General features: G+C 35.3%; 1 protein-coding gene across 1 annotated transcript in view; it reads left to right on the top strand.

Annotated features, from left to right (window-relative positions):
• The window catches only part of RYR2 (ryanodine receptor 2 (cardiac)), a gene marked incomplete at its 5' end in the record, with an annotated part of 271378 nt that overhangs the window by 147609 nt on the left and 99473 nt on the right, over window positions 1-24296 (top strand). The window contains 18 exons of the mRNA XM_009069811.1: window positions 818-978; window positions 1611-1770; window positions 2031-2117; window positions 2871-3097; window positions 4460-5261; window positions 5788-5988; window positions 6111-6216; window positions 9115-9258; window positions 11858-12131; window positions 14996-15110; window positions 15698-15830; window positions 16982-17085; window positions 17741-17743; window positions 18717-18852; window positions 19526-19712; window positions 20186-20291; window positions 21507-21627; window positions 22906-23075. Coding sequence (XP_009068059.1) covers window positions 818-978; window positions 1611-1770; window positions 2031-2117; window positions 2871-3097; window positions 4460-5261; window positions 5788-5988; window positions 6111-6216; window positions 9115-9258; window positions 11858-12131; window positions 14996-15110; window positions 15698-15830; window positions 16982-17085; window positions 17741-17743; window positions 18717-18852; window positions 19526-19712; window positions 20186-20291; window positions 21507-21627; window positions 22906-23075 — 3237 coding nt within the window. The remainder of the gene's footprint in view (window positions 1-817; window positions 979-1610; window positions 1771-2030; window positions 2118-2870; window positions 3098-4459; window positions 5262-5787; window positions 5989-6110; window positions 6217-9114; window positions 9259-11857; window positions 12132-14995; window positions 15111-15697; window positions 15831-16981; window positions 17086-17740; window positions 17744-18716; window positions 18853-19525; window positions 19713-20185; window positions 20292-21506; window positions 21628-22905; window positions 23076-24296) is intronic.

Genomic DNA, 24296 nt, shown 5'->3' with positions numbered 1-24296 from the left:
TTTTTTACTTTTAAAGAGTTTCAGAGGCAGTCTAATTTTCAAGCACAAATTTTAATTTAAGTGTCTGTAGTCCTGTACTGCTACTGAAGTTGAAACTGCTTTGTTCCTTTTGTTTTGAATTGATTGTCCATCTAAAACAATTTTCACATGAAAGCATATAAATCAGTTGAACCCATTTTTTTTAACACCAAACATAAAAGAGGAAGAATAAAGTTATGGAATAATGGAATAAATAGGAAAAAGTGTACTAAATTAGTTGGTCAGTGTTCAGGACCGTTTGAAAATATCTCTACTAATTTTACGGAGCATTTATTTAATGGAATTACCAGTGAAAGTTTTGTGCACGTTTGTAAGTCTTTCTCTGATAAGATCAGCTCCGTAAGTACTCACACTTCAATGTTCAAAGGAAAAAAGCACTTGTCTTGCAGATGTATCCTTCTCTTTCTAAAATATATTATATACTAGAAACTGAGTCACCTGCAGTATATAAATTGTAATTGCTGCAAAAAAGTATAGCCTAGAATGCTATGATACAGAAGTCTTCAATACAAATAAGCTGCATCTTTAATACATATAAGCTGCATCTTTAATCTTTTTCGCTTTTTCGGTTTTAGCATACATATTTTGTTGGCTGTATTTTGATATGTGTTTATATTCTTTTGGTGCTTTGCTTATGAATTGTACTTGAACAAGCCTATGCTACTTTTGAAGAGATGTCATGTTTTCAGATTTTAGAGCAACAAATTAATTCTGAATCAAACTGATATGCTGGAAAGCAAATACTAACATTTGATACCATTATTCTTTTTATTAACAGTACTACTATTCAGTGAGAATATTTCCTGGTCAAGAACCTGCTAATGTCTGGGTGGGCTGGATTACATCTGACTTTCACCAGTATGACACAAGCTTTGACTTGGACAGAGTGCGTACCGTGACAGTTACACTGGGAGATGAAAAAGGAAAGGTTCATGAGAGGTTAGTTACAGTTTTCTTAAAAAGAGCTATATTTTATACCCATAAAAGCAGCTAGCAATTTTTGAAGTGTAAATCCGTCCCATTTAATATAACTGGATTGATGTAGAAAAAGTAGTAAAAGAAATAGTAGTGGGGGAAAGTGTAACTTTAATTGTTCTCTTCTCTGGCTAGTGAAGAAACAGTGGAGTAATGATTTAGTCAAATCAATAGGCCCTGGAAAGTAAAATAGTGCAGCTTTTCTATATAGTTGCAGATTATTATCCTGTAAATATTGACTTCTGAGGTGAAAATTGGTACAACAGCTCCTCTCAGCACTTCAGTTTATTATCCATGCCAGAAACTTTGTGTTACGCTTGACATTACATGATTTAAAATCTAAACTTACAAAATCAGTTATGTCATCAGAATGTAACACAAGATTTGTTTTGAACATGCTCATATTTTGTCATCTTCAGCTTTTATTTTTTTTCAGTTATGATATCCAGGTTTAATTGAATTTTGGCAGTGATTATGGTGGGATCCACTGTTTTCAGCCACAAGGCTGGGTTGGTTGCAGCCATACAAAGTTGTTCTTAGTTAATTACATAAAGTTTACACACCATCCATAAATAAATTTGTCTTTTGACATTCAGTATAAAACGCAGCAACTGCTATATGGTGTGCGCAGGAGAGAGCATGAGCCCTGGACAAGGACGTAATAATAATGGTCTGGAGATTGGTTGCTTGGTTGATGCTGCCAGTGGCCTGCTGACCTTCACAGCTAATGGCAAGGAACTAGGCACATACTATCAAGTGAGTATTTTTTGATGATGGCTTCCAGTGGGAAGGCGGAAAACCAGATCCTCAGACTGCATCTTGTTAGAGGATTTTGTAAGAGATCATAAGATAAACTAATTGTCACTGGTATGGCAATAGTTCCCCCCACCCCATTTGAATTTAATGGGGTTTTATTCAAAGACCTGTCCTTGCTGTCTGTCTTTTTTTTTTTTTTTCAATGTGCGATAGACTTTTGTTGTCTTCAGTGGTTATATATTTGTGCATCTTTGATTTAGGTTGAACCAAGTACAAAGTTGTTTCCTGCTGTATTTGCTCAAGCTACAAGCCCAAATGTTTTCCAGTTTGAATTGGGAAGAATAAAGGTAAATAACGCTTGGTTTTGTGCAGATTTAGGGCTAATAAATGATATAAAATAATTTTATTCTTTTTTTTTACATTTGTTGCCCACAGTATGTTCTTACTATTGGGCACATTTTTATGATTCCAAGTGTTTGCACTTTTGCCATTTTAATTTTTAACTCAGTTTTAAATACTTGATGTATGTATAATACAGTACATTGGATAAGAAGGGTTGAAACTGATTAGAATTGGCAGAGAATATTGCTAAGTCCTGTTGAATTTTCTGTGTCTCATCTTTCATGATGAAACAAAATCACTGGGATCAGTAAAGTAAATCTCTTATTCTACAAACAGAGCTTGCATGATCAGTGTAGCTTCAGAATATGTTAGGGTTTTAAAATAAAGTACCTTGAAACAGGACACTCAGGAAAACTGAGCTGAATTTTACTTCCTTGCTTTGGATACTTGGATATCTAAGAAATTAGAAGCGGTAAAAGAAGAGTGGAGTTCAGATCTCTGGTCCAAGGAAATAACTGCACTTTCCAGTCACATTTCTATTTCAAAATTAGCTATTTTAAAAAAGTTATTGTAGGAAATGCTGTCTTGCTGCTAATCTTCCAACAGTTCCCAGATGGTTTTAAAAGCTACTGAAAATGTTTATTTCCTGTTGCACTGTACCGTACTATATGTTGAATGTATTTCTTGAAAAATAACATATATGCATTTTTTTTGTAAAGATGATGAAATTAATTGTCTCTTCCATTGGAATTTTCCAGAATGTAATGCCATTATCTGCTGGCTTATTTAAAAGTGAACACAAAAACCCAGTTTCTCAATGTCCTCCACGTCTCCATGTCCAATTTCTGACTCATGTGCTTTGGAGCAGAGTGCCAAACCACTTCTTGAAGGTTGATGTGTCTCGAATCAGTGAACGTCAAGGCTGGATGATACAGTGTCTGAATCCTTTGCAGTTCATGGCCCTTCATATTCCTGAAGAAAACAGGTTACTGTTTGTGTTTTGTACGGTATCAGAGTCAGGTTGGGATTTTGAAGCTAGACATGTAATACCATTTCTATAAGAAAGGCCCGAGGTTTCCTTTGTATTTATAACACATGTAAATATAGGCATTGTGTTTTGATTTAACTAACATTAAAAATCTGCCACCTTTTGTTGTGTTTCCAACCTCTCTTAGGTTCCCTCCAAACACTTTAATAGTATAGGTAGATTTGAATGAAAGTGGAAGGAACTCTGTTTATAAATTGTTAAAGATAATCTGTAAAATAGGCAAAATCTGGTTTTGTAGAGATTTTTTAAGATTTGTGACCAAATGAATTATTCCATTACTTTTATTTTCCTAAATTTAATTTAACAATTGAAGAAATTTAACTTTGTAATTTCCTTGTTACTCAAATGTCTCAGCATTTTGCCAGTGCCAAGACTGAAAAACAAGTCACTGAAAAGTTAGGTTAGAATTCTAAATAGAGAACCCCAATCCCAAACCCTCTTCAAATGAATTTGTTAGTCCATTTTACAAGTAGATCTAAAACCAGTAACTGCTATAAGTATCTCAACCTGTGCTAGTTTTATAACCTTAATTTTCAGTTATCCAAATTATTGTGTGTAGTACGAAGGAATACTCTGTGTTAAGTAAATAATTTGGATTTTTTCCCCACTGAAAGTAATTGAAGTTATGCTTTAGGAGTGACTTGAATAAATTCCTGATCGAACTTTGTTATTAGTCCTTTATTCATAGGTTGACAGTGCATAACAGCTGAAACGTGGAAAAAGTTTGTCCTTAGAACTGATACTGTTAGTGTAGAAAACACATAATCACTGAATGATTATATGGGTGCTTTTATTGAAGAGCTCTGGGAGTCGGGGTACAGACCCAAATCTGACTCCGACATGGATCAGAGATGGATACATTTTATACTCTTCTCTTACATAACCATAGGTTAATCATTACATTACTATTATTCTATTGATTTCACCCAAGCATGGATCCCAGTTGCTTTTGATTATTGTTACAATCCTCCCTAGGCATAACTTCAAGTGCCCTTTGATCGTTGTTATGGTCCCCCCAAACATAGTTTCAAAATCTTATAATAATAATCTATTAATCAAGCAGGTATGTGCAGATGGATATGCAAGTACATACAAGTTCGTGTTGCTCTACTAAGCATAATATCCATCTTTGTCACTAAGGTCTACCTTGACTACCACACTTCCAAACATTTTACTCTATGCTATCAATACTGAGCCAATGTTATCCTTAGGGAGAGTTTTTAATCCCTTCGAAGGAATGTATTGTGCTGATAGGGAATTTACTGTATTGTAATCTTGTTGGTTTTTTTTTCTCTGCAGAACAATTGATATTTTAGAGCTGACAGAACAAGAAGAATTGCTGAGATTTCACTATCATACCCTCCGATTATATTCAGCTGTTTGTGCTTTAGGCAACAACCGAGTGGCCCATGCTCTGTGTAGTCATGTGGATGAATCTCAGCTGCTCTATGCTATTGAGAATAAATACATGCCAGGATTATTACGTGCAGGATATTATGACTTACTCATTGACATCCATCTCAGTACCTATGCAACTGCCAGATTAATGATGAATAATGAATTCATAGTTCCAATGACAGATGAAACCAAGAGTATAACTTTGTTTCCTGATGAAAACAAAAAACATGGCCTCCCTGGTATAGGACTGAGCACTTCATTAAGGCCAAGAATGCAGTTCTCCTCTCCAAGTTTTGTAAGCATTAGCAGTGAATGCTTTCAGTTTAGTCCTGAATTCCCACTGGAAATTTTGAAGGCCAAAACCATAGAGATGCTGACTGAAGCTGTTCAGGAGGGAAGCCTCCATGTCAGAGATCCGGTTGGAGGTTCTACAGAATTTCTATTTGTCCCTCTCATCAAGCTCTTTTATACTCTTTTAATTATGGGAATCTTCCACAATGAGGATCTGAAACACATATTGCAGTTGATTGAGCCCCGGGTTTTCAAAGAAGCAAGGAGCCATGAGGATGAAATTGATTTCTCAGAGAAGGAGTTGAGTTCAGATGAGTTCAAGTCAGAAGAAGGAGAGGAAGAAACCAGAGGGGAGCAAATGCCAAAGGAAGGACTCCTTCAGATGAAACTTCCAGAACCTGTTAAATTACAGGTAACAATACAGATGTCTCAGTGGTTGTTCCCATTTCCTCACAAATCCTGTTTCCTTCACTTGGTATTTTCTCTTTCAACAAATAAAGCATTTTGATGTTATTTAAATAGAGAGGTAATTTCCTTACAGGAAGCAGGAAGAATTAATGTCTTTCTGATGAAATAAACTTGTTAATGATAGATCAAGCAACTATTGTTTCATTAAAAAAAATTACTTTCTCAATGCCATTAACAGGGAATTTTTCATTTTTATGAATCCAAATACAAAAGAAATTCCCTAGAAGAAAGGAGTAAATCCATTCTCTTATAACTTTAATTATGTTTGAGGCACATTAATCTCTTGCAGATGCCAGATATTCCTGGAGTGGGATTATTTTACAAGCAGTAAATGACAGCATTAAATATTTTTGACACTTTATTTGATAGTAACTGCTGCTGTAAGAAATCCATCCTTATTTGCATAATACGCAGAAGAGATTTCTTAGCTTGCCAACTCTTCTTTCTTGCAATAAATACTGTTTTCACAGATGTGTCATCTACTCCAGTACCTATGTGACTGCCAAGTACGACACCGAATAGAAGCCATTGTAGCATTTTCGGATGATTTTGTGGCCAAGCTTCAGGAGAATCAACGCTTCCGGTATAATGAAGTGATGCAGGCCTTGAACATGTCTGCTGCCCTGACAGCTAGAAAAACCAAAGAATTTCGATCCCCACCTCAGGAGCAGGTACATCTAACAATGGACAATTTACTTTTTGTTGTGGTCTATGTATGGCAGAGTTCTGTTTGATTTCAAAGTTTTTCTTTTCGGAGATCAATTTAATTTGCTTTTCCTTTGTATTCTTTAAGATTAACATGCTGCTGAACTTTAAAGATGATAAAAATGAATGTCCTTGCCCTGAAGAAATTCGGGATCATCTCTTGGATTTCCATGAAGACCTAATGACACACTGTGGTAAGACTTGCTACTAAATAATTTTACCTTTAAATGTTATTAGCTTTAGAAGTAATTTTTATAAATAATTTTACATAAGAAGCACCAACTAAGTGGTCTAGAGATAGACTGCATCAATGATAGAGACAATCAAATAAAGGTTATTAGCTTGTATTCAAAACCAAGGAAGTGTTCTTATCATCATAGCTGGTCCAACTAGAAGGGAATGCAGTATGTTTTGCTTCATGACCTTCTCTTCTCCAGGTTGACAAACCCAATTCCTTCATCCTCTCCTTAGAGGGCAAGCATTCCAGACACAAATCATTTTAATGGGCCATTGCTAGGTTCTTTCCAGCTTTTCAGTGTTTTTCTTGCACTGAGTAATGCAAAGCTGGATGTAGTATTCCAGATGCCATTTCATGAGTGCTGAGTACTGGGGAATAATCACTTGACTTGAGCTAGTGATTATGTTTCTGCTAATACAGGATATTTTTAACTCTCCTTGCTATTAGAGTGCACTGTTGACTGGTGTCTAGCTTGCAGGCCAACAAGAGTCCCAAAGTTCTTTTTGCAGAGATTTTTTTTAACCAGTTCATTTCCAGTCTATATTGTCAGATGGGGCTGGTCTGCCCAAGTTGCTAAACTTTGCATTTGTGCTTGCTGAACCTGTGTGTATCCAGACAGTCCATTCCTTTAAGCTGTTGAGCTTTTTGCTCTTGACTATGTATACTACTCACCCCAATTTGTCACCCAATTATCTGCAAGCTTGATGGTGCGTTATGATGCTTCAAATCAAGTATTTTTATTTTAAAGGAAAAAAGAAAAAAAACAAGAAAATTGAAAGTGAACTGTCAGTTGACAGGGAATGAAGACGAAATAAATAATTTAGATGTAACATTTGAAAGGAGGGGAGGCTTTATCTTTTTCTTTGATTTTTCCATTTTTCTTTAGTCTTCCACCATCATCCTCCTCTGTTCAAACTTCTTAGTCTAGTTTTGTCATTATTTGTATTTTCTCTTTGGAAAAATAGGAATTTGCATAATCTACAAGTAGAAGATTAATTTTGTGGGTCAGAGGGTTCATAACTGCAAAGCTAAATTAATTACTCTGTTTTCAAAATACAGCTATACAAAATAGGTAAGATGGTTGCACATCCTGAGTCCATTGTTTGCTTGATTAACCAGCCACCATTTGGGGATTCATGATTGAGAGACAAATATATTGAAAGTGCAAATCAAAAAAGTACAACTAGAGCTCAGGGAACAGCATAACTGCAGGAAGACACATTTCATTTGAGTAATTTCAGGTTCTGTATTCTAATTGATAAGACATTTCAGTGTCTTTACTGTTAATTAGTTTGGTTGAAGAGACCGCCATCCAAAGAATTTTGTAATATGATTTAGTGTAAAATACAAACTTACTGATGATCATTGTTTAGTTTAGAGTCAATTGCTCTCTTAGGACAAAATATAACAAAATGACTTTTAATGGAAACAGAACTCTACCTAGTGCAAAATTAATCAGGTGATTAAAACCAGATGCAGTAAATTGAGAAGAATGGTGTAATATGGTGAAGAAGCATCCTTCAAAATTCAAGACTGCTAAAGAACTCCCCACAAACTCCTTAACTTTAGGACTTATCTTGGAAAAATCCAGAAAAAAAGTAGTTGAATGACCTTTTTACTTTGACTTATTTAGTGTGAGTAGTGGGTACAGGTCAAGATTTTTGATTCCTTTACAGTGTATGCATGAATGAATAAAGTTTAAAAATGAGAGAAATGAGCTGAAATTCAGCATTGGGAAGTACCAAGTCCTGCACCTGGGAAGGAATAACCCCATGCAGCAAGGACAGGCTGGGGACCAAACTAGAAAGTAGCCTTGCAGAAAAGCCAGAGGGACATGGACACACTGGAGTGAGGCCAGGGAGGAACCATCAAAGACAATTAAACTCTTGGAGCATCTTTTTTACTAGGAGTGAATGAGAGGACTGGGATTGTTTAACTTGAAGAAGCTCAAAGGGGGATTGTATCAATGTGTATAGGTACCTGTTGGACAGAGGAAGTAAAGAAGGCTGAGCCAGACTTTCCTCAGAGATGTCTAGTGAGAGCACAAGAGACAATGGGCACAATTTGGAAATAAGGGAATTCTACTTTTTTTTGTTATGTAGGGGTGATGGAACTCAAGAACAGGTTGCTCAGAGAGGTTTTGGAATCTCTACCTTAGGAAAAACTAAAAACCCGACTGGACATGCTGCTAGGAAACCTGCTCTAGTTGAACCTGCTTTGAGCAGGGGGGCTGGACTAGACAATCCGTAAAGGCTCATTCCAAACTCAGCTGGTCTGTGATTCTGTGAAGCTTCGCATGACTATTTTTTTTTTTTTACACTTTTATAGCTCATTATAAGAATGTAATGAAAGAGCACTGTATTGTGAAGGCAGCTACTTTCTTCTGTTTACTGGAAAGTATATTTGTTGTAGCTCTAGTTCTTTCACCATTATGATATGTTTTACCTGAAAATGTTTGCTGGTATCATTTGAACCACACTGTGTCAGTAAGAGACTGTATCTATTCTTCTGAGCTACAGGTTTCCAGAGCACAGGCATCAACATTAGCATGGAAAAATGTATATTGTGGGAAATATATTTATTGTGTATTTTATGTATAACAACACACAGCTTATACACTAAATTACTACAATTACATGATCTTTATCTGTAGTTTCTTGCACATATGCCTGTTATATACTTGTTCCAAGCTGCTGGTTAAGCATATACCATATAAAACCCTTTCAGACCTCTAACAGAGCAGAAGAACAAGGTTCAGTTTGATTATGCTTGTTCATACAAGATGCAAACCATGTCTATAACTTGCTGAGTTTTATTCTTTTACTATTTAGTGTATATTTTTTTTAAATTTCAGGAATTGAACTAGAAGAAGATGGAACCTCAGATGGCAACAGTGATTTAACCATTAGGGGCCGCCTCCTATACCTTATGGAAAAAGTTACATATCTGAAGAAGAAGCAAGCTGAGAAGCCAGTTGACGATGATGCTAATACATCCTGTAAGCAAAATTAAATCAGTTTATTGTATCTTAATTCCAAAAGGCAAAAGAAGCAGAGGAGAAAGTTCTTCATATATTTTCAGCCAAAACAAGGTGAATTTTTAGTGAAACATCTGTGCACCTTAAAGTTTGTAGCTCTGGCTCAAAACAAGTACAGACTGAATTTTTATGATAGGCAGTTTTGTTTCCCAGTGGGATGTAGTGGAAGATTTCTTCTACTGGCATTTTTTTGCCCTTGATCCTTTGTCAACTCATAAATTTTTCAGAAGTTACCTTGTTTTTTGTAGAATTAGTGCAGACTTAATTGTAGCGAGGTCCTGATTTATGAGAACTTCCTCATAAAATCAGCTGCAGTAGCTATGAATCTGTATTTGCATGAAGATTACCATTTGAAAGAAAACTGCAATTACTGTCATTAGTAGAACCTTCCCACTCAACTTAAAATTCAAGATTTGCTGACTGTGACTGTTCTATAATATTTTTCTGATACCTTCTGCCTTTCCGTCTTGATAAAAATCATTGCCAATGGCATCTGAGTTTTGTACTTGGTGGCTATTTAAATGTTATTTATTTTTTACTTCTTTTGCTTTTATTTTGGTAGGTGGCACATTCAAATTTTGTACATTGCTACTGTACTAGCAGAATAAATTTCTGGCCACACAGTTTAGGTGTTCAGACTTTGGTAAAAAAATTATTTTCATCATTAACTGCACATAATTCCTGGGGAGACTGGCCTTTTACCTTGGTTGCTTAATGTAAATGTCTAAAGTTACAGGACGTGAAGTTTTCCGCAGGGTACTTATAGCGAGACAGCTCCTTATCTTCCAGTTATTAGTGTTGGCTTAGTGTTCTTTAACTAGAAATATTTTTGTCCTCCTAAAAGTGTACCATCTATCTTTGCAGTTTATAACTTATATTTCAGTTATCAGGCAGTGATAATTAGCAGCTAGGTCTGTGCAGAATGTGGTGATGAATCTTAACATTTCCTTATTTCTTGTAGCAAACTTAAAGCTCTACAAAATCTGATTCTCTCTCTTGCATGTTAGTAGAAAGACAGTATTATATTAAACAAAAGGAAACAATATTGTGGTGGCTAGGCTGCATGGGTTCTTCATTGCAAGAAAGATAGCAATCAGATCCACAGGTAGGTGAAATGCAGTATCACAATTATCAAAACAGGAACCAAATGACACCCTGCTGCCAGGACTCGTAAAAAAAAAAAAAAAAATTTTAAAAAAAAACAATAAAAAAAGAAACTTACCATTGTGGCCCTTCTTGTTATTAATTATTTCAATCCTTCTGAAGTATCAGCCCTGACACATTTTCTCTTCTTTCTTATTTTAAAAGTGGTTTTATGTTTAAAAAATGCTATGCTGTTTGTCAAAGGAAATATCTATAGTACAGTGCTTGGACAGTAGCAATGAAATATAGAACTACTACTCTTTTTTTCCCCTTTCCCTCTCTTACCACATCTTAGCACAAATTCTCTTCATTGCTAAACATTCCCTTTACTGTAAACTCCTGTTCTTTCAATATATTTCTGAGTAGTTTTGCTTTTTTTTTTTTTCTCTTTTTTTGAGTTAACCTGGAAGTACAAGTTTGGTTTCCTCCAAAACCATGTTACTGTCTTAACACCTAGATTACTAATTTGAAAATATTTTTTGGTTTGCATCAGACATCTTCTTCAGCATCAGAATATTTAGCATTTTTCTTGTAAACCTTTCTGTCATCTGCTTGACATGGAAATAAGTTTCTTAGTTAGGAAAGTACTAAAGGTGAAATTTTTGGTTTTAACTATCAGGATACCTTTAGAAGATCCTCAAATGATGTGACGAAATCTTGCAAACCTGAATGGAAGTTCCCTGAGATGGGAAAAAAAGAACATTATTCAATTGTCTTTATCAAATACTTTATCTTGACTGTTCGTTCATGAATAATTTTTCTAAACAGTAGTCTCAAATCTTAACCGATTATGTAGCTTGTCTATTTTAACATATGACTTTCCAAGTATGTGTATCTATGTCAACTAGTAAAGATTATCAGTGACACTACCAGATACAGGTTTCTTGCATCATTACAGACTGAATTTTAAGTATGCAAATCATGATTTTCCATTTATTTAATTGTAGTCTCTTCATTTGTATTGCGTTTGAAGGGCCTTTGGTTTTGGCAAAGGACTAGGTTAAATTATTCTGTTTTGTATGTTATAAAACTTTAAGTGGATACAGAGCTTAGACATGTAAATAAATAATGCAGCATTTACATATGCTACCAGTATATATTTTTCAGCCTTACTTCATAACATAAAATTTATATGCAATATGTAGAAATAAGTCTGGTGACTTTCTGAGCACCTTGTATGTCTACATAATTTTTTATGTTAGCAGATTTCTTTTCTGATTTTTAATTTTAAATATGGGCTTTTGGTTTTGAGGTATTTCTGCTTCCCTTGCGTGACTTTTATTTTCTCTGAGTCTGCTGAAGAAATACGAAGAAAAAGGTGCTTAGGAATTAATACATTGCGTAATAGGTTCTGAGGGGCTAGCAGTAGAGAGATGAGCAATTAATGATAATTTTGTGCTTTGTATTTTCTTCATAGCTACTCTTCAGCAGTTGATTTCAGAGACAATGGTACGCTGGGCCCAGGAATCAGTTATAGAAGATCCAGAGTTAGTGAGGGCCATGTTTGTATTGCTACATCGCCAGTATGACGGTATCGGTGGCCTGGTTCGAGCTCTGCCAAAGACCTACACCATAAACAGTGTGTCTGTGGAAGACACAATCAATCTTCTCGCATCCCTTGGCCAAATCCGTTCCTTGCTTAGTGTCAGAATGGGGAAGGAGGAGGAGAAACTTATGATTCGTGGATTGGGGTAAATAACTGGAGTGTAATGTCTCTTTATTTACAGATTTGTGTTGTTATTTGCTGTATAGTTGTGGACAAGGTTATGCATGACATTTGAATCCGAATATGGGTGTAAATACAGAGATTGTTGACAGCTGTGTACTATCTTCAGTTGTAAGATAAAGCCTTTGCAGCATTATATGTATCATTTTTGGAGAGAAGCAATTGATATCTGTAAGACTTATTCTGAGAAAAGTTGAAAATATGTATGTAATATTTTATGATACTAAAAAATGTATCTTGTTGCTATATTTTAAATCATATGGCTGTGAAGAATCCTGGCAAGAACACTGTGCATATCTTATGAATGCATTGACTGAAGAATCCTGGCAAGAACACTGTGCGTTTCTTATGAATGCATTGGCTGTTGTCTCTTGACACATACAATTTCCCCCAGCAGTGAACTAATGAAGTTGCACCTACCCATGTCTATAGATATGCCATCTTTTTTACTGAACACTCTAATGAAGTTGCACCTACCCATGTCTACAGCTATGCCATCTTTTTTACTGAACACAAAATGTAGATGGTACTGTTTGTTTTGAGTAGTTCACCCAGTCGTATCTTTCCTAATTAATAATAGTAAAGTATAGGCTAATAGACTATACAATTGTAGAAAACATGTAGAAAACATGATAATCTCTACTAGGAAGGATGTTTGGGGGATTTTTCTCCCACATTTTTCAAAAGGATGTCTGGTGAGATTAAACATCAGCTGTGATTCGATGAAAATCCTCAATCAGCAAGAGCAATGAGAATCAATGATAGTATTATATAAAGAATGCCAGGAATGCAAGGAGAAGAGAAGCTTTTGTTGTGCAAAATACCTGTTTCTATTTTTTTTTTGGTTTACCAAAACCCTCAAATATCCAAATAATATCTATACATAATTTTGTAGTGTCATTATGAACAGTGTCTAGTTCTTAGCTTGTCAGCAGGTCCCATCAATATTCCATGGCTGTTGCACTGTTCAGTGAACTCATGCTAAGGCTTTGGCAAAAGGGAATGTCTGGCATCTGTCAGGAGACACAAAGTACTGGTATTTCTAAATCTACCTGTTACTTCAAATTGAAGTTGTTTTGTTTCACTTAAGTTAATGAAGTCTAAAATGAGTGAGTGATTACTAGATTCTGGCATTGTCGTGCCTGGGAAAAAAGCCCAAATATCGGAGGGATTTTCATCTCATGTTCTGCATTCTTTTATTTATCTTACATTCTTTTCCTCAACATTTTCTACTGTGAGTTAAAAGCTAAAATTTTCTAAATCTGATTTAATTTTTACAATATTTTTGTTTATATGTGAAAGTCTGGTGTAAGGAAGAAAGAGTACTTTCTATTAAGCTAGTGTTCTCATTGCCTCTTCCTATCACCTTTCTTTGTAGCCTCTATCATAGTTTTGTCTCACTTGTATGTTACCCAGCTGAGCTTTTGCACCTTTTATAGGCTAGCCTGGGACCCAATACCTGTTTAGAAATGGCAGGGTTTTTGTGCTGTGAGTAGAAGGTACTCCTTTCTTTGAGCTCAGAAATGGAAATGTCACTCATTCTTGCATTAAAACTCAGATTCCTCAGAAATGTTGAGAATTTTTTTGAAGTGTGACATTTTATAAGGCAGTCCACAATTAAACAGAACATTTTGACTTTCTCTACTTACTTCTGTAATTTCTGCTATAGACAAATAAAAGTTTAAAATTACTTGGAAGATTGATATCATTAAGGTCTTTTTCCACAGCATGAAGCATTATTACTGAAAGGAGATGTGATGTAGATAGCTCTTGGAGTCAGGGCATAGCCTCTATTGTCTCTGATACACAGGACAGTTGTAGGGTTTTTGAAAAAAAAAAAAAGGATCAGCTAGTCTTTCTGGCAGTTACTGGGAGTCAAAAACTCTGATAGTCTCATCTTGATCAGACATAATACATACATTCTGTTGCATGACTGATAGTTGTGGATTTTTAGACTGATGGAATAGTCCTTTTCACATCTCATAATTTAAAAGGTTGAATTTTTCCTTGCCTGATTGCACGAATTTTAGGTCAGAAAAAAAACCCAGTAAAGATTGCTATAAAATATACAACAAAATTTGAACAGTTGCCAACCTTATTTTCTCTAGTGACCTGTAAATCCTTTTCTCCAATGACCTAATTGCTTTCACAGTTATTTATGGGTTGTATGTGATTTCAAGACTAATTACAGGTTTTATAAACTTGCATAGTTTTTAGACCAGACAATACTGACATCCTGATCTTCAGCACTGATTTTATGTATGTAAATGTGTTCTGCTAAAATATGCAGCGGTGAAGTGTCTATTTGAGCAGTAACTCATGATTTAAGGTTAATATTTATGCAGCTTCTGTTTCTGAAACTTAAGAGGATAGCTGGATATACATGCTGTTTCCCCTAGCTTCCTTTGTTTCTTGGTTTTGATGGCAGATAACAAGTGTCTCAAGGTTGAAATTATCGGTAGCGAATGTTGTTAAAAATATTGAATAATTCAATATTAAAATAAAGTTAATATAGCGGCTTTGATGATGCTTTTGTCTGAAAATAGTTTTAGATCTGAATGGAATTTCTAATGAAATTAGAAGAGCATCCTACTCTAGTGTAAACAAGTGGTGGTTAGTGCAGTCACTGTAATATAGGAAAAGAAAGGTCAGATTCTTCCACAGTGTGGATGGAAAAATATACAGGAGAGACTGAAACTCAATGTGAAAAAGTCCTTGTAATTTTTTACCTCACGTGGTGGTGAGGAATTGCACAGTAAATCAGTTTTGCAAATAATATAATAGGTAAACTATTGGTCCATAACATTTTTTTATTCTGTTTTCCTGTAGAGACATCATGAATAATAAAGTATTTTACCAACATCCAAATCTCATGAGAGCTTTAGGCATGCATGAAACTGTCATGGAAGTGATGGTAAATGTGCTTGGTGGAGGAGAATCCAAGGTAAAGCAATTCACTGTTGGAAGGCAGAGAGTTTATACATAGCTGTTCAAAGCTTTATCCTATAAGGCACTGAGCTGTCACTGGAGGTGCTGAGACCATAACCTCTTACTAATTTCTGTGAGCATAATAGTTGACTAAGATTTTAGGAGAATCTTTCCTTCTATTCCGGGGGAAGATATAATTCGCATTGTCATTTCAGATGCTGTAAAGAATAAACAGCAAATAGCACTTTATATGCTTATGGGTTTTAAAGGGGAGATCATTTTAGTAACTTATTAAAAATCAATTCAGAATTACTCTAGCAAACTAAGCATTCACCTTCTTTCATTTTTTATTCTAGAATTTATGGGCAATCCCAGCTTTTGTTTTTCAATCTTACACCTTGATCTTTGAGTTTTAAGCTGTTACTTACTATCTTGCTGAGAAAGTCCTGTTGTTCCCAGGGCAGAAGCTAAACAATTAACTTTACTGAGGTGCAAGGAGTACAGTGCCTACATATTAATATGCTAAAAAACTGTTACATAGGTTGCAAGTTTTATGCCTGTCCTAAACTCTGAATTTCGATCTGATTTGGTTTTGCTTCTTAGGAAATCACTTTCCCAAAGATGGTGGCAAACTGCTGTCGTTTTCTGTGTTACTTTTGCCGCATCAGCAGGCAGAATCAAAAAGCTATGTTTGATCATCTTAGCTATTTATTGGAAAACAGCAGTGTTGGCCTTGGTAAGTACTAATTGTGGGACTGTTTAGATTCTAAACCAAAATTAAAATTCAAAATTTTCTGCTGGTTTATATATAAAACTGCCTGTATTTTTCTGCATCCCTCTGTTTACACGTTGTATTGAAGTGCAAAAATATCTGCATTGTCTGTATTTCTAACTCCAAATAACCCCCCTGACAGTAGCATTAAGTTAAGCTACTTTGGTATATGCTTTTTAGCATGTTCCTGAGTGTAAAGAAAGAGAGAGGGATTAATTACAAATTTTGAGGAACAGAATATAAGCCTCTTTTGACAAGAAAATCATAAATAAGTATTGGCAGCATTTCATTAGGGCTTACCTCTCAGTACTCATGCTTGTACCCCTGCACCTTTTTCTGTAGACTGGTCAGTATACACCTATGGCGGTGGGAGAAATACAGAACTCATTTACTTGGATGTGCATGTATATAGATGCCCAGAAATGAACCTTGAAATTTTCTTAACGTTTGCCTTTCTTTTCTAGGCTATAGTGTTGTAGAGGAGATACTGTTATCCTGATGTAATTCAGTACTTGTAGTTGAGAATATTTAATTATTTAGGGATCATCATAGTAATTTGTTTTTAAGGATCACAAACGTAGTAATGTAAATATATAGGATGGAAGAATAAACTCAAAAAATTTTGGAAGAGAGAGTGCCCAAATCAAGTGCATTTGGAGTGTCAGTATGAAAAACTTAGAATTTTCTAATGATGTAATTATCCCATTTAAAAAAAGAAATAGATAGCATATAATCTTATATCTTAAAGCCTAAATATATTTTCTGTTTCAATGGATTTGATAACATGTCAATGTTTTAGATATAAAATCGTTATGACATTTTCTTTAAAACAAAGTTGTGTCAGGAAAATTAGAAAAAACGAGATCTTAAAACAAAGTATATGATGAGAATAGGAATGTATAAGACAAGCTATTTCTGGCTTGAATGTCTACATTGTATTTTGATTTAATGGAAGAGAATGACAATTTATTATAAACTGCACAGTGTAAATTATATGCTTATGATCATGTGCTAACTAATCAGAAAATGTATTTTATTAAAAAATTTTGATGCATTTCCTATGAATTTGTTAGGTTTTATGAAACCGATGTTGAAACTAAGTGTTTTTTTAACAGCCTCTCCTTCTATGCGAGGATCAACTCCTTTAGATGTTGCAGCAGCATCTGTGATGGATAACAATGAGCTTGCACTGGCTTTAAGGGAGCCTGATCTGGAGAAGGTTGGTAACTTATTTATCAAGCATTTGTTCACCCGTGGAGAGGTGAAAATACCTGTTTCTTAGAATAGTCAAAATCCAAGATTATGTGGGAGTTTCTGGTACTTTTCAGAGGAAGATTTTCAAGATTGCTTCTTTTTCCTCTCAGCTGGTGGTCTGAATAGTTGGTTTGAGCTTATGGTTATTACACACACAGTTGTAACCTGCCTCAAGGGCAGCTTTTACTTTTGGGAGTATTGGGGTCCATAACAAATTAAACTTCATTGCTAAAAACTTTTTTCACTGTTCTTTTGGATGGTGACATGCATAGGGGTTACTAGAAGCTTCATGACAACCTGTTGCAACATATGAAAAATTTTCATAGAAATATCTGTCTATATCTATATTTCCCCCTAATATATAAACTTCTTCAGAGAATTTTGAAGAAATTTGGATTAATTAGACTAAAGGATAGAGAGCCTGTGACAATTGTGTAATGTATATATATATGTAAATTGCTGCTGCAAGAAGGAAGAGAATAATAGCTTCTATGTCAATAGTGGATACGAGAAGCAGGTTAATTAACAGAAAGATTCAAGAAAAACATTAAACCCACTTTCTAATGGAAAGTAAGACAGTAGAATTACATTGTCAAGTTTGAAGACCTTGAATTCTGGAGGTGGTATAATATAAGAAAGCACATGTCAGGAGCAATGTAAATGTAGATGATCTTTTCTTGGAATATGAAGATGGACCATGTGTGTTTAAAAGGATATTTTCACACTTATCATTCTTATAAATGGTCTGCAAAAAGGAGCTGTCCAAACTGGTTAAAGGCTATGCTTACAGTAACTCTTAGAGTTCAGAAAGGAAAGGGCCAGCTGAAAACTACTACCTAGTAGTAGTATAAACCTATAGGTCTGAATTACAAGGAATGTTACTACTGTGTGTTTAAAAAGAGGGGAATAAAAAAGAAGATGCATGTTTTCAGTTATGGATAGTGTGTAGTTGGGGAGTATTGCAAAATTGGTTAATTTGTCTTGAAAGAGAAACGCGGTAACAGCAAAGCAGTAATCTAGAGAGCAGAATGATAGAATTGAGGTAAATAGAACCTATAGGTCTGAATTACAAGGAATGTTACTACTGTGTGTTTAAAAAGAGGGGAATAAAAAAGAAGATGCATGTTTTCAGTTATGGATAGTGTGTAGTTGGGGAGTATTGCAAAATTGGTTAATTTGTCTTGAAAGAGAAACGCGGTAACAGCAAAGCAGTAATCTAGAGAGCAGAATGATAGAATTGAGGTAAATAGGTCTTGCATGGCAGAAGTGGGAAAGTGAACTAAGAATCACAGAACCATAGAATCAACCGGGTTGGAAGAGACCTCAAAGGTCATCAAGTCCAACCTTACCATCGTCACTAGACCATGGCACTAAGTGCCACATCCAGTCTCATCTTGAAAACCTCCAGGGATGGTGAATCTACCACTGAAGAAGAAAGAAGGTGCTGTTCTGATTTGCCCAACGTAAGTTATGTTTTTGTCAGGGATAATAGAATGTGGACACTGTAACCAGACAGTATATAAGGATGCTTCCCTTTGAAGCTGCACTTCCCTTCTTTTTCCAATTAATTTCTTTTTCATCTTACCTTACTTTTAGGTGGTTCGCTACTTGGCTGGATGTGGATTGCAGAGTTGTCCTTTGTTGATTTGTAAGGGCTACCCAGACATCGGATGGAATCCAGTTGAAGGAGAACGATACTTGGATTTTCTTCGTTTCGCTGTTTTTTGCAATGGTAGACTAAAAGCCTTTAAATTTTATAACTTCCTCTAATGTTCATATAAGTTTGTCATTTGAATTAGTAATACAAGCCAACTTGATAAGTTACTGTGAATTTAAAGAACAATTGCAGAAAGATTAGAATTATTCCACATTAACTTAGATGTGCATTTCACGAGTCATATAGGGTTTTATGAGCCAATGCACCATTTTATAGATTCAGCTTTGATCTTTGAAATACCTACATCTCCTTTGGAATTAGAGCAGAGAGTTGTAAGTCCTTATGTGATAAACGCATGCTAGACACAGAGAGAATCCCCCCATCTTTTTGTGAAGATTTAGATAATTCATTTTTAGTGTTCAGCAGTTATAATGGTCCCCTTATTAACCCTGGCATTTGACTGTGAGTCTTTACTACAAATCAGTAGTTTCAGTGATACTTTAAACATCCTTTACTGTGCACTTAATTATTTGGCTCAATTTAATTTTCCATTAAACCACATTTTATTTCATAGCTTTTATTACAGTAGTAGTGTATGTTTATGTAACATCGTCATGATATTTAAACTGTTACGTAGTTAAAAGTATCTCCTGATGCATGCATTCTCACTTTTGTGTTCTTTTTTTCTGATTATATTTCAGAACTTTTTGGTATAATCTAATATCTTGATATTTGTTTGGTGTGCTAGGAGAGAGTGTGGAGGAGAATGCTAATGTTGTAGTCAGACTGCTTATTCGCCGACCTGAGTGTTTTGGTCCGGCTCTAAGAGGAGAAGGAGGTAATGGGTTACTTGCTGCCATGGAGGAAGCAATACAGATATCCGAAGATTCAACAAGAGATGGACCTTCCCCAAGTAATGGATCTAGTAAAGCCCTGTAGGTGCAGTAGAATTGCTTATATTGCCATAATGTTTGTTTATTTGTTTTAGAATCTTAGGTGTGAAATGACTTGTTTGTTGTAACGTGTTAATAATCAGCTGGATTCTTCCTTGGTAGAGATTTATCTTCTGCTAATTAGTGCTTCCACTGCACTGTTAATTTAAGTAACTCCTTCTAAGTATTAAAACATCTTTAGAATTCTGTCTGTTCTTTGTCAGTCAGTTAAGAGTCAATCCCCTGATGAAAATGAGACACATAAATGGTAACAGTGGTAACAATGCAGATGTCACTTCAGTCTTTTAGGGACAAAATACATTCTCTGTTAGTCTGCCAAAAGTCCATTAATTAACAAAAGCCACTCTGCATCAGCTGTTATGTCTATGAGCAGATTTTCTTGATTTATTACTGTTGTAAAACACTCTCTTGTATTTTTTCATCTTCTAAATGTTTTAACACTTAACTAATTACAGTGAAATAGAAGAACAAGAAGATGACACAATTCACATGGGAAATGCAATCATGACCTTTTATGCTGCTTTAATTGATCTCTTAGGACGTTGTGCCCCTGAAATGCATGTAAGTTTTATGTCTTCATGCCTGGGAAAGTAAAGGCATAGTTGTTTTGTTAATAGGTGGTTTGCTGGCTGGTTTTTTTTTTTTTTCCACAGTAACACATTACCAGGTAGTAAAATAGTGGTATAGTTACATAGTATCTTAGTGTACATATGCTTTGTTCTGCTAATTTAAAAGGGGAAAAACCCAAACCTATTCAGAAGCTGTTCTTTTTAAAGGAATTAGCTTTTTTTTTTGTTTGCCCATTGTGACAATAAATTTTGTTATTTGTTGTGATGTATAGAGTGTTTTATTTTTCTTAAACTACGGTCCTACTCTTCATATACTTATTTAAACAGACTCTTTAAATTGCATATAAAAGGGTAAATATTATAGGGCATTCTTTCAAAAATGTGGGGATAAACATCATCCTTGGACATACACATCGATATCTCACAGTCTTTATTCACACTGAAAAACCTTCTCAGAGGTAATTGTTTCAGGCATGGGATAGAGAGCTAGACTCACTATAATAACCAAGCCCTTACCACTTATTTTGTAAGAGCTTGAAACTACTTGAATATATTAATTGTTTACTTTTCAATATGCATTCCTGTTCTTCGGAAATGTAGTTATACAGTTTTTCATTTCATCCTGAAATGTGCCGTAATTGCCCTAATTAATATAGATTTATATGGATCAGTATCAGATTTGTGGAGAGATTGGTAAATTGGGAAAGGAGAGATATATCCATTTAATAAGGCCAGTGTATGAATATCAGTTTTGTTTGAATAAAAAAATTTCTTGGTTTCTCCCTGTCTTGCTGCCTTAAAAAAAACCCCACCAGACTGCAACAGCTGAAATACCTGAAAGTGCTGTTATTTCACCAGGACGGAAAAACTGACTTTTTAAATCTAAAAATCTGCTCTTGCTTCCACCTGCCCCTCCCACCATATGCTACATTTTTGTGCTTTGTTCACCTATTTTACCTAATATTTAATTCTGAAAATGAGCTTAGTCTTATTTAATAACCAAACATTTAGATTTTTAGACTTACTACTTTTGCATGCCAGATACAGCAAATAGATGCAGATTGCGTGAAATTTACATTGTTAATTATAGTGCAATTTTGGGAGCAGTTACTCTTGTGTATCTATGGTTCAGAAAGCTTCCAGATCATGAATACATATGAAAGATAAAAATAAGACCTTGTTAATTTTTTATTTGTCTTTTCCTTAGCTAATCCATGCTGGTAAAGGGGAAGCCATTAGAATCAGATCAATTCTACGGTCTTTGATTCCACTAGAAGATTTGGTGGGAGTAATTAGTATTCCTTTCCACATGCCAACCATAGCTAAAGGTAAGATGGTTGTTATACACTTTTTTCTAGTATCCCATTCTTATGTTTTGTAATTTGCTGTCATACTGATTCTCATAGTCCTCTCAGCATTTCAAAATACTATAAAAGTTCAACTATTTGTTATGTGAATTTGAAATCATGTGTCAAAACATGATTCAAAAATCTTTCTGCATGCTATAGTCAATAAGTCTGTGTACCCTTAAATCACTGATCCAGATCCCATTAAACTGAATTATGAAAATCTATTATCATTTTGAAAAGAAGTTAAAAGATGCATGCTTTCTGTTTTTATGAACTATTTAAAAAAATTGCAATATTTCTTCTCAATAACATAATCCTTAGCTTCTGCTGTACTAACCCTATCAATTGTTTCTAGCAATGTTACTAAGACACCAGAGTTGTTCTTCAGCAACTATGGTGAAGTTATAGGTGTGACACACATAGGCAAATACATTTCTTTGTGTTTTCTGCCTATACAGAATTGATTGCAGTAGTGGGACCTATGTGAGCATCAATATGAAGGGGAAAGGAATTGCATCTGCTTTTTAGGGTGTCTGGAGAGAGAACATTATAATTGCAACTTGGATTGCCTAGGGACCTACAGCACAAGATTGTCCAATAGGTTACAGTAGAAGAGATAAAAAGATCAATCGTTCTATTACACCATTATTTATGTTCCAATATAGTTCCAAATAATGATAGATCAATAGGTGATATCTCAGAAGCAGAGTGCAGCTCATAGATACAGAATTACGTATTTGCTTTTCAAAATTAAGTATCAAAATTTTAAAATGTTTCAATGAGTTCCTTTCAGATATTTCCAAAGTTTTCAGATACAGAGGGCTTTTTAGCACAATCTTAATTCTTTGTCATATATTACAGATATGCTCACCAATGCTGCATTTCCAGGATGTTTGATGTACAGTTGTTGTACATTTTACTTTCTGTCTGCTTCTTCCAAGAACTAGCTGGTTCTGTAGATTAATTACACATATATTTTGGGTACTTAGGTTGTTAGTATATCAATAGCTAAGAATCCCTTAATACACAAAGCATGAACGGAAAAGCATGTATGGACTTTGAGGTCTCTATGAGTAGAATTTGCTTATGCATTCTTTTACATTTAACTAAAAATACATTGCCTTTGTGCAACAAAACTGTGGGGAAGGTGCTTAATTACTAACAGAGACACAAAATGTGTGACAAGTAGCAGCATGACTGCCTAGTCTGCTGATGAAAGATGATCCTTGTCATTGAAGTCTTATTTCTTCCTTTTAGATGGTACTGTGGTGGAACCTGACATGTCTGCGGGGTTTTGCCCAGATCACAAGGCAGCCATGGTTTTGTTCCTTGACAGGGTCTATGGAATTGAAGACCAGGATTTTCTTCTACACCTTCTTGAAGTTGGCTTTCTGCCAGATCTTCGTGCTGCTGCATCTTTAGATACGGTATATTTTGGTTCTTACTGGACACTACAGCATTTTTCATCCCTCAACGAAGTGTTTTTTATGTCTTCATGTCTTCTGAGATTTAATAATACTTGAAGATGCATTGTCCAGAATGATGGTCACTTTATAAGTGCCTCCACTCATACCCATGTCCATAAAAGATGCAATGCTCTCCCCAAGAGACTTTCTGAGCTTGTACTATGGAGTCAAAAATCAGATGAGCTGCCAATGAAACATGTAACTGAGAGCCTCTTTCCAGAGATACACAGAACATGTTAATCACTGTGCATTTGTTAAGGACATTTACATTATTATTTAGAAAATTACTAAATTTTCCATTTAGTTGCTCTTCAATATTCATGCCTTTTTCTCCATGAGTCTTATTTTCATCTAATTATTCTTAGCTGGTTTGGTCCAGAAAAATCAGATTTAGAGAGCTATTAGAAGGGTTAAGAAATGGACTTTGGTTTTCCTATTTGACCTTTTATGTCAACATTTTTTCTGAAAATAATTATGTTATTTAAAATCATAGAGTTAGAGAATCATTAAGATTGGAAAAGACTACTAAGATCATCAAGTCCAACTGTCAACCTAGCACCACCATCATGTTCACCACTAAACCACGTCCTTTCAGATAGTTGTCTCCCCGACCCTCCTTTCCTCCAGGCTAAAGACCCCCAGCTCCCTCAGCTGCTTCTCATAAGACTTGTGCTCCAGACTCTTCCCCAGCTCCATTGCCCTTCTTTGGCCTTACTCTGGCACCTCAATGTCTTGCTTCTTGTAGTAAGGGGCCCAAAACTGGGGAGACAAGGTGTGGCATCACCAATGCTGAGTACAGGGGGACAATCGCTTCCCTGGTCCTGCTGTCTGCACTATTGCTGAAACAAGCCAGGGTGCCATTGGTCTTCTTGGCCACCTGGGCACACTGCTTGCTCATGTTTAGCTGCTGACCAGCATCCCCGTGTCCTTTTCAGCCAGATATTTAAGCAAGAGCAGGTGATGTACTGACTGGTATTACCTGATTTTGGAGTGTTCTGTTAAGCAACTATGACATTCTTCAATAGAGTCTTGAAAATTGTTTTGTTTTTGAATGGTCACCTTTAGTGGTTTTGGTCACTAAAAACAAAACAAAAGCCATCTGTGAGACTCTGCAAGCAGGAGAAGTTAGGCATCTAGCTTCTAGTAGGTATGAAGTCTTCATTTGTGTGTTTTGGAAATGTA

The sequence above is a fragment of the Acanthisitta chloris genome, unplaced genomic scaffold, assembly GCF_000695815.1.
Source record: "Acanthisitta chloris isolate BGI_N310 unplaced genomic scaffold, ASM69581v1 scaffold650, whole genome shotgun sequence".
Lineage (NCBI taxonomy): Eukaryota > Metazoa > Chordata > Aves > Passeriformes > Acanthisittidae > Acanthisitta > Acanthisitta chloris.
The sequence above is the reverse complement of the archived record's forward strand: the minus strand, read 5'-3'. Positions and strand labels throughout refer to the sequence as shown.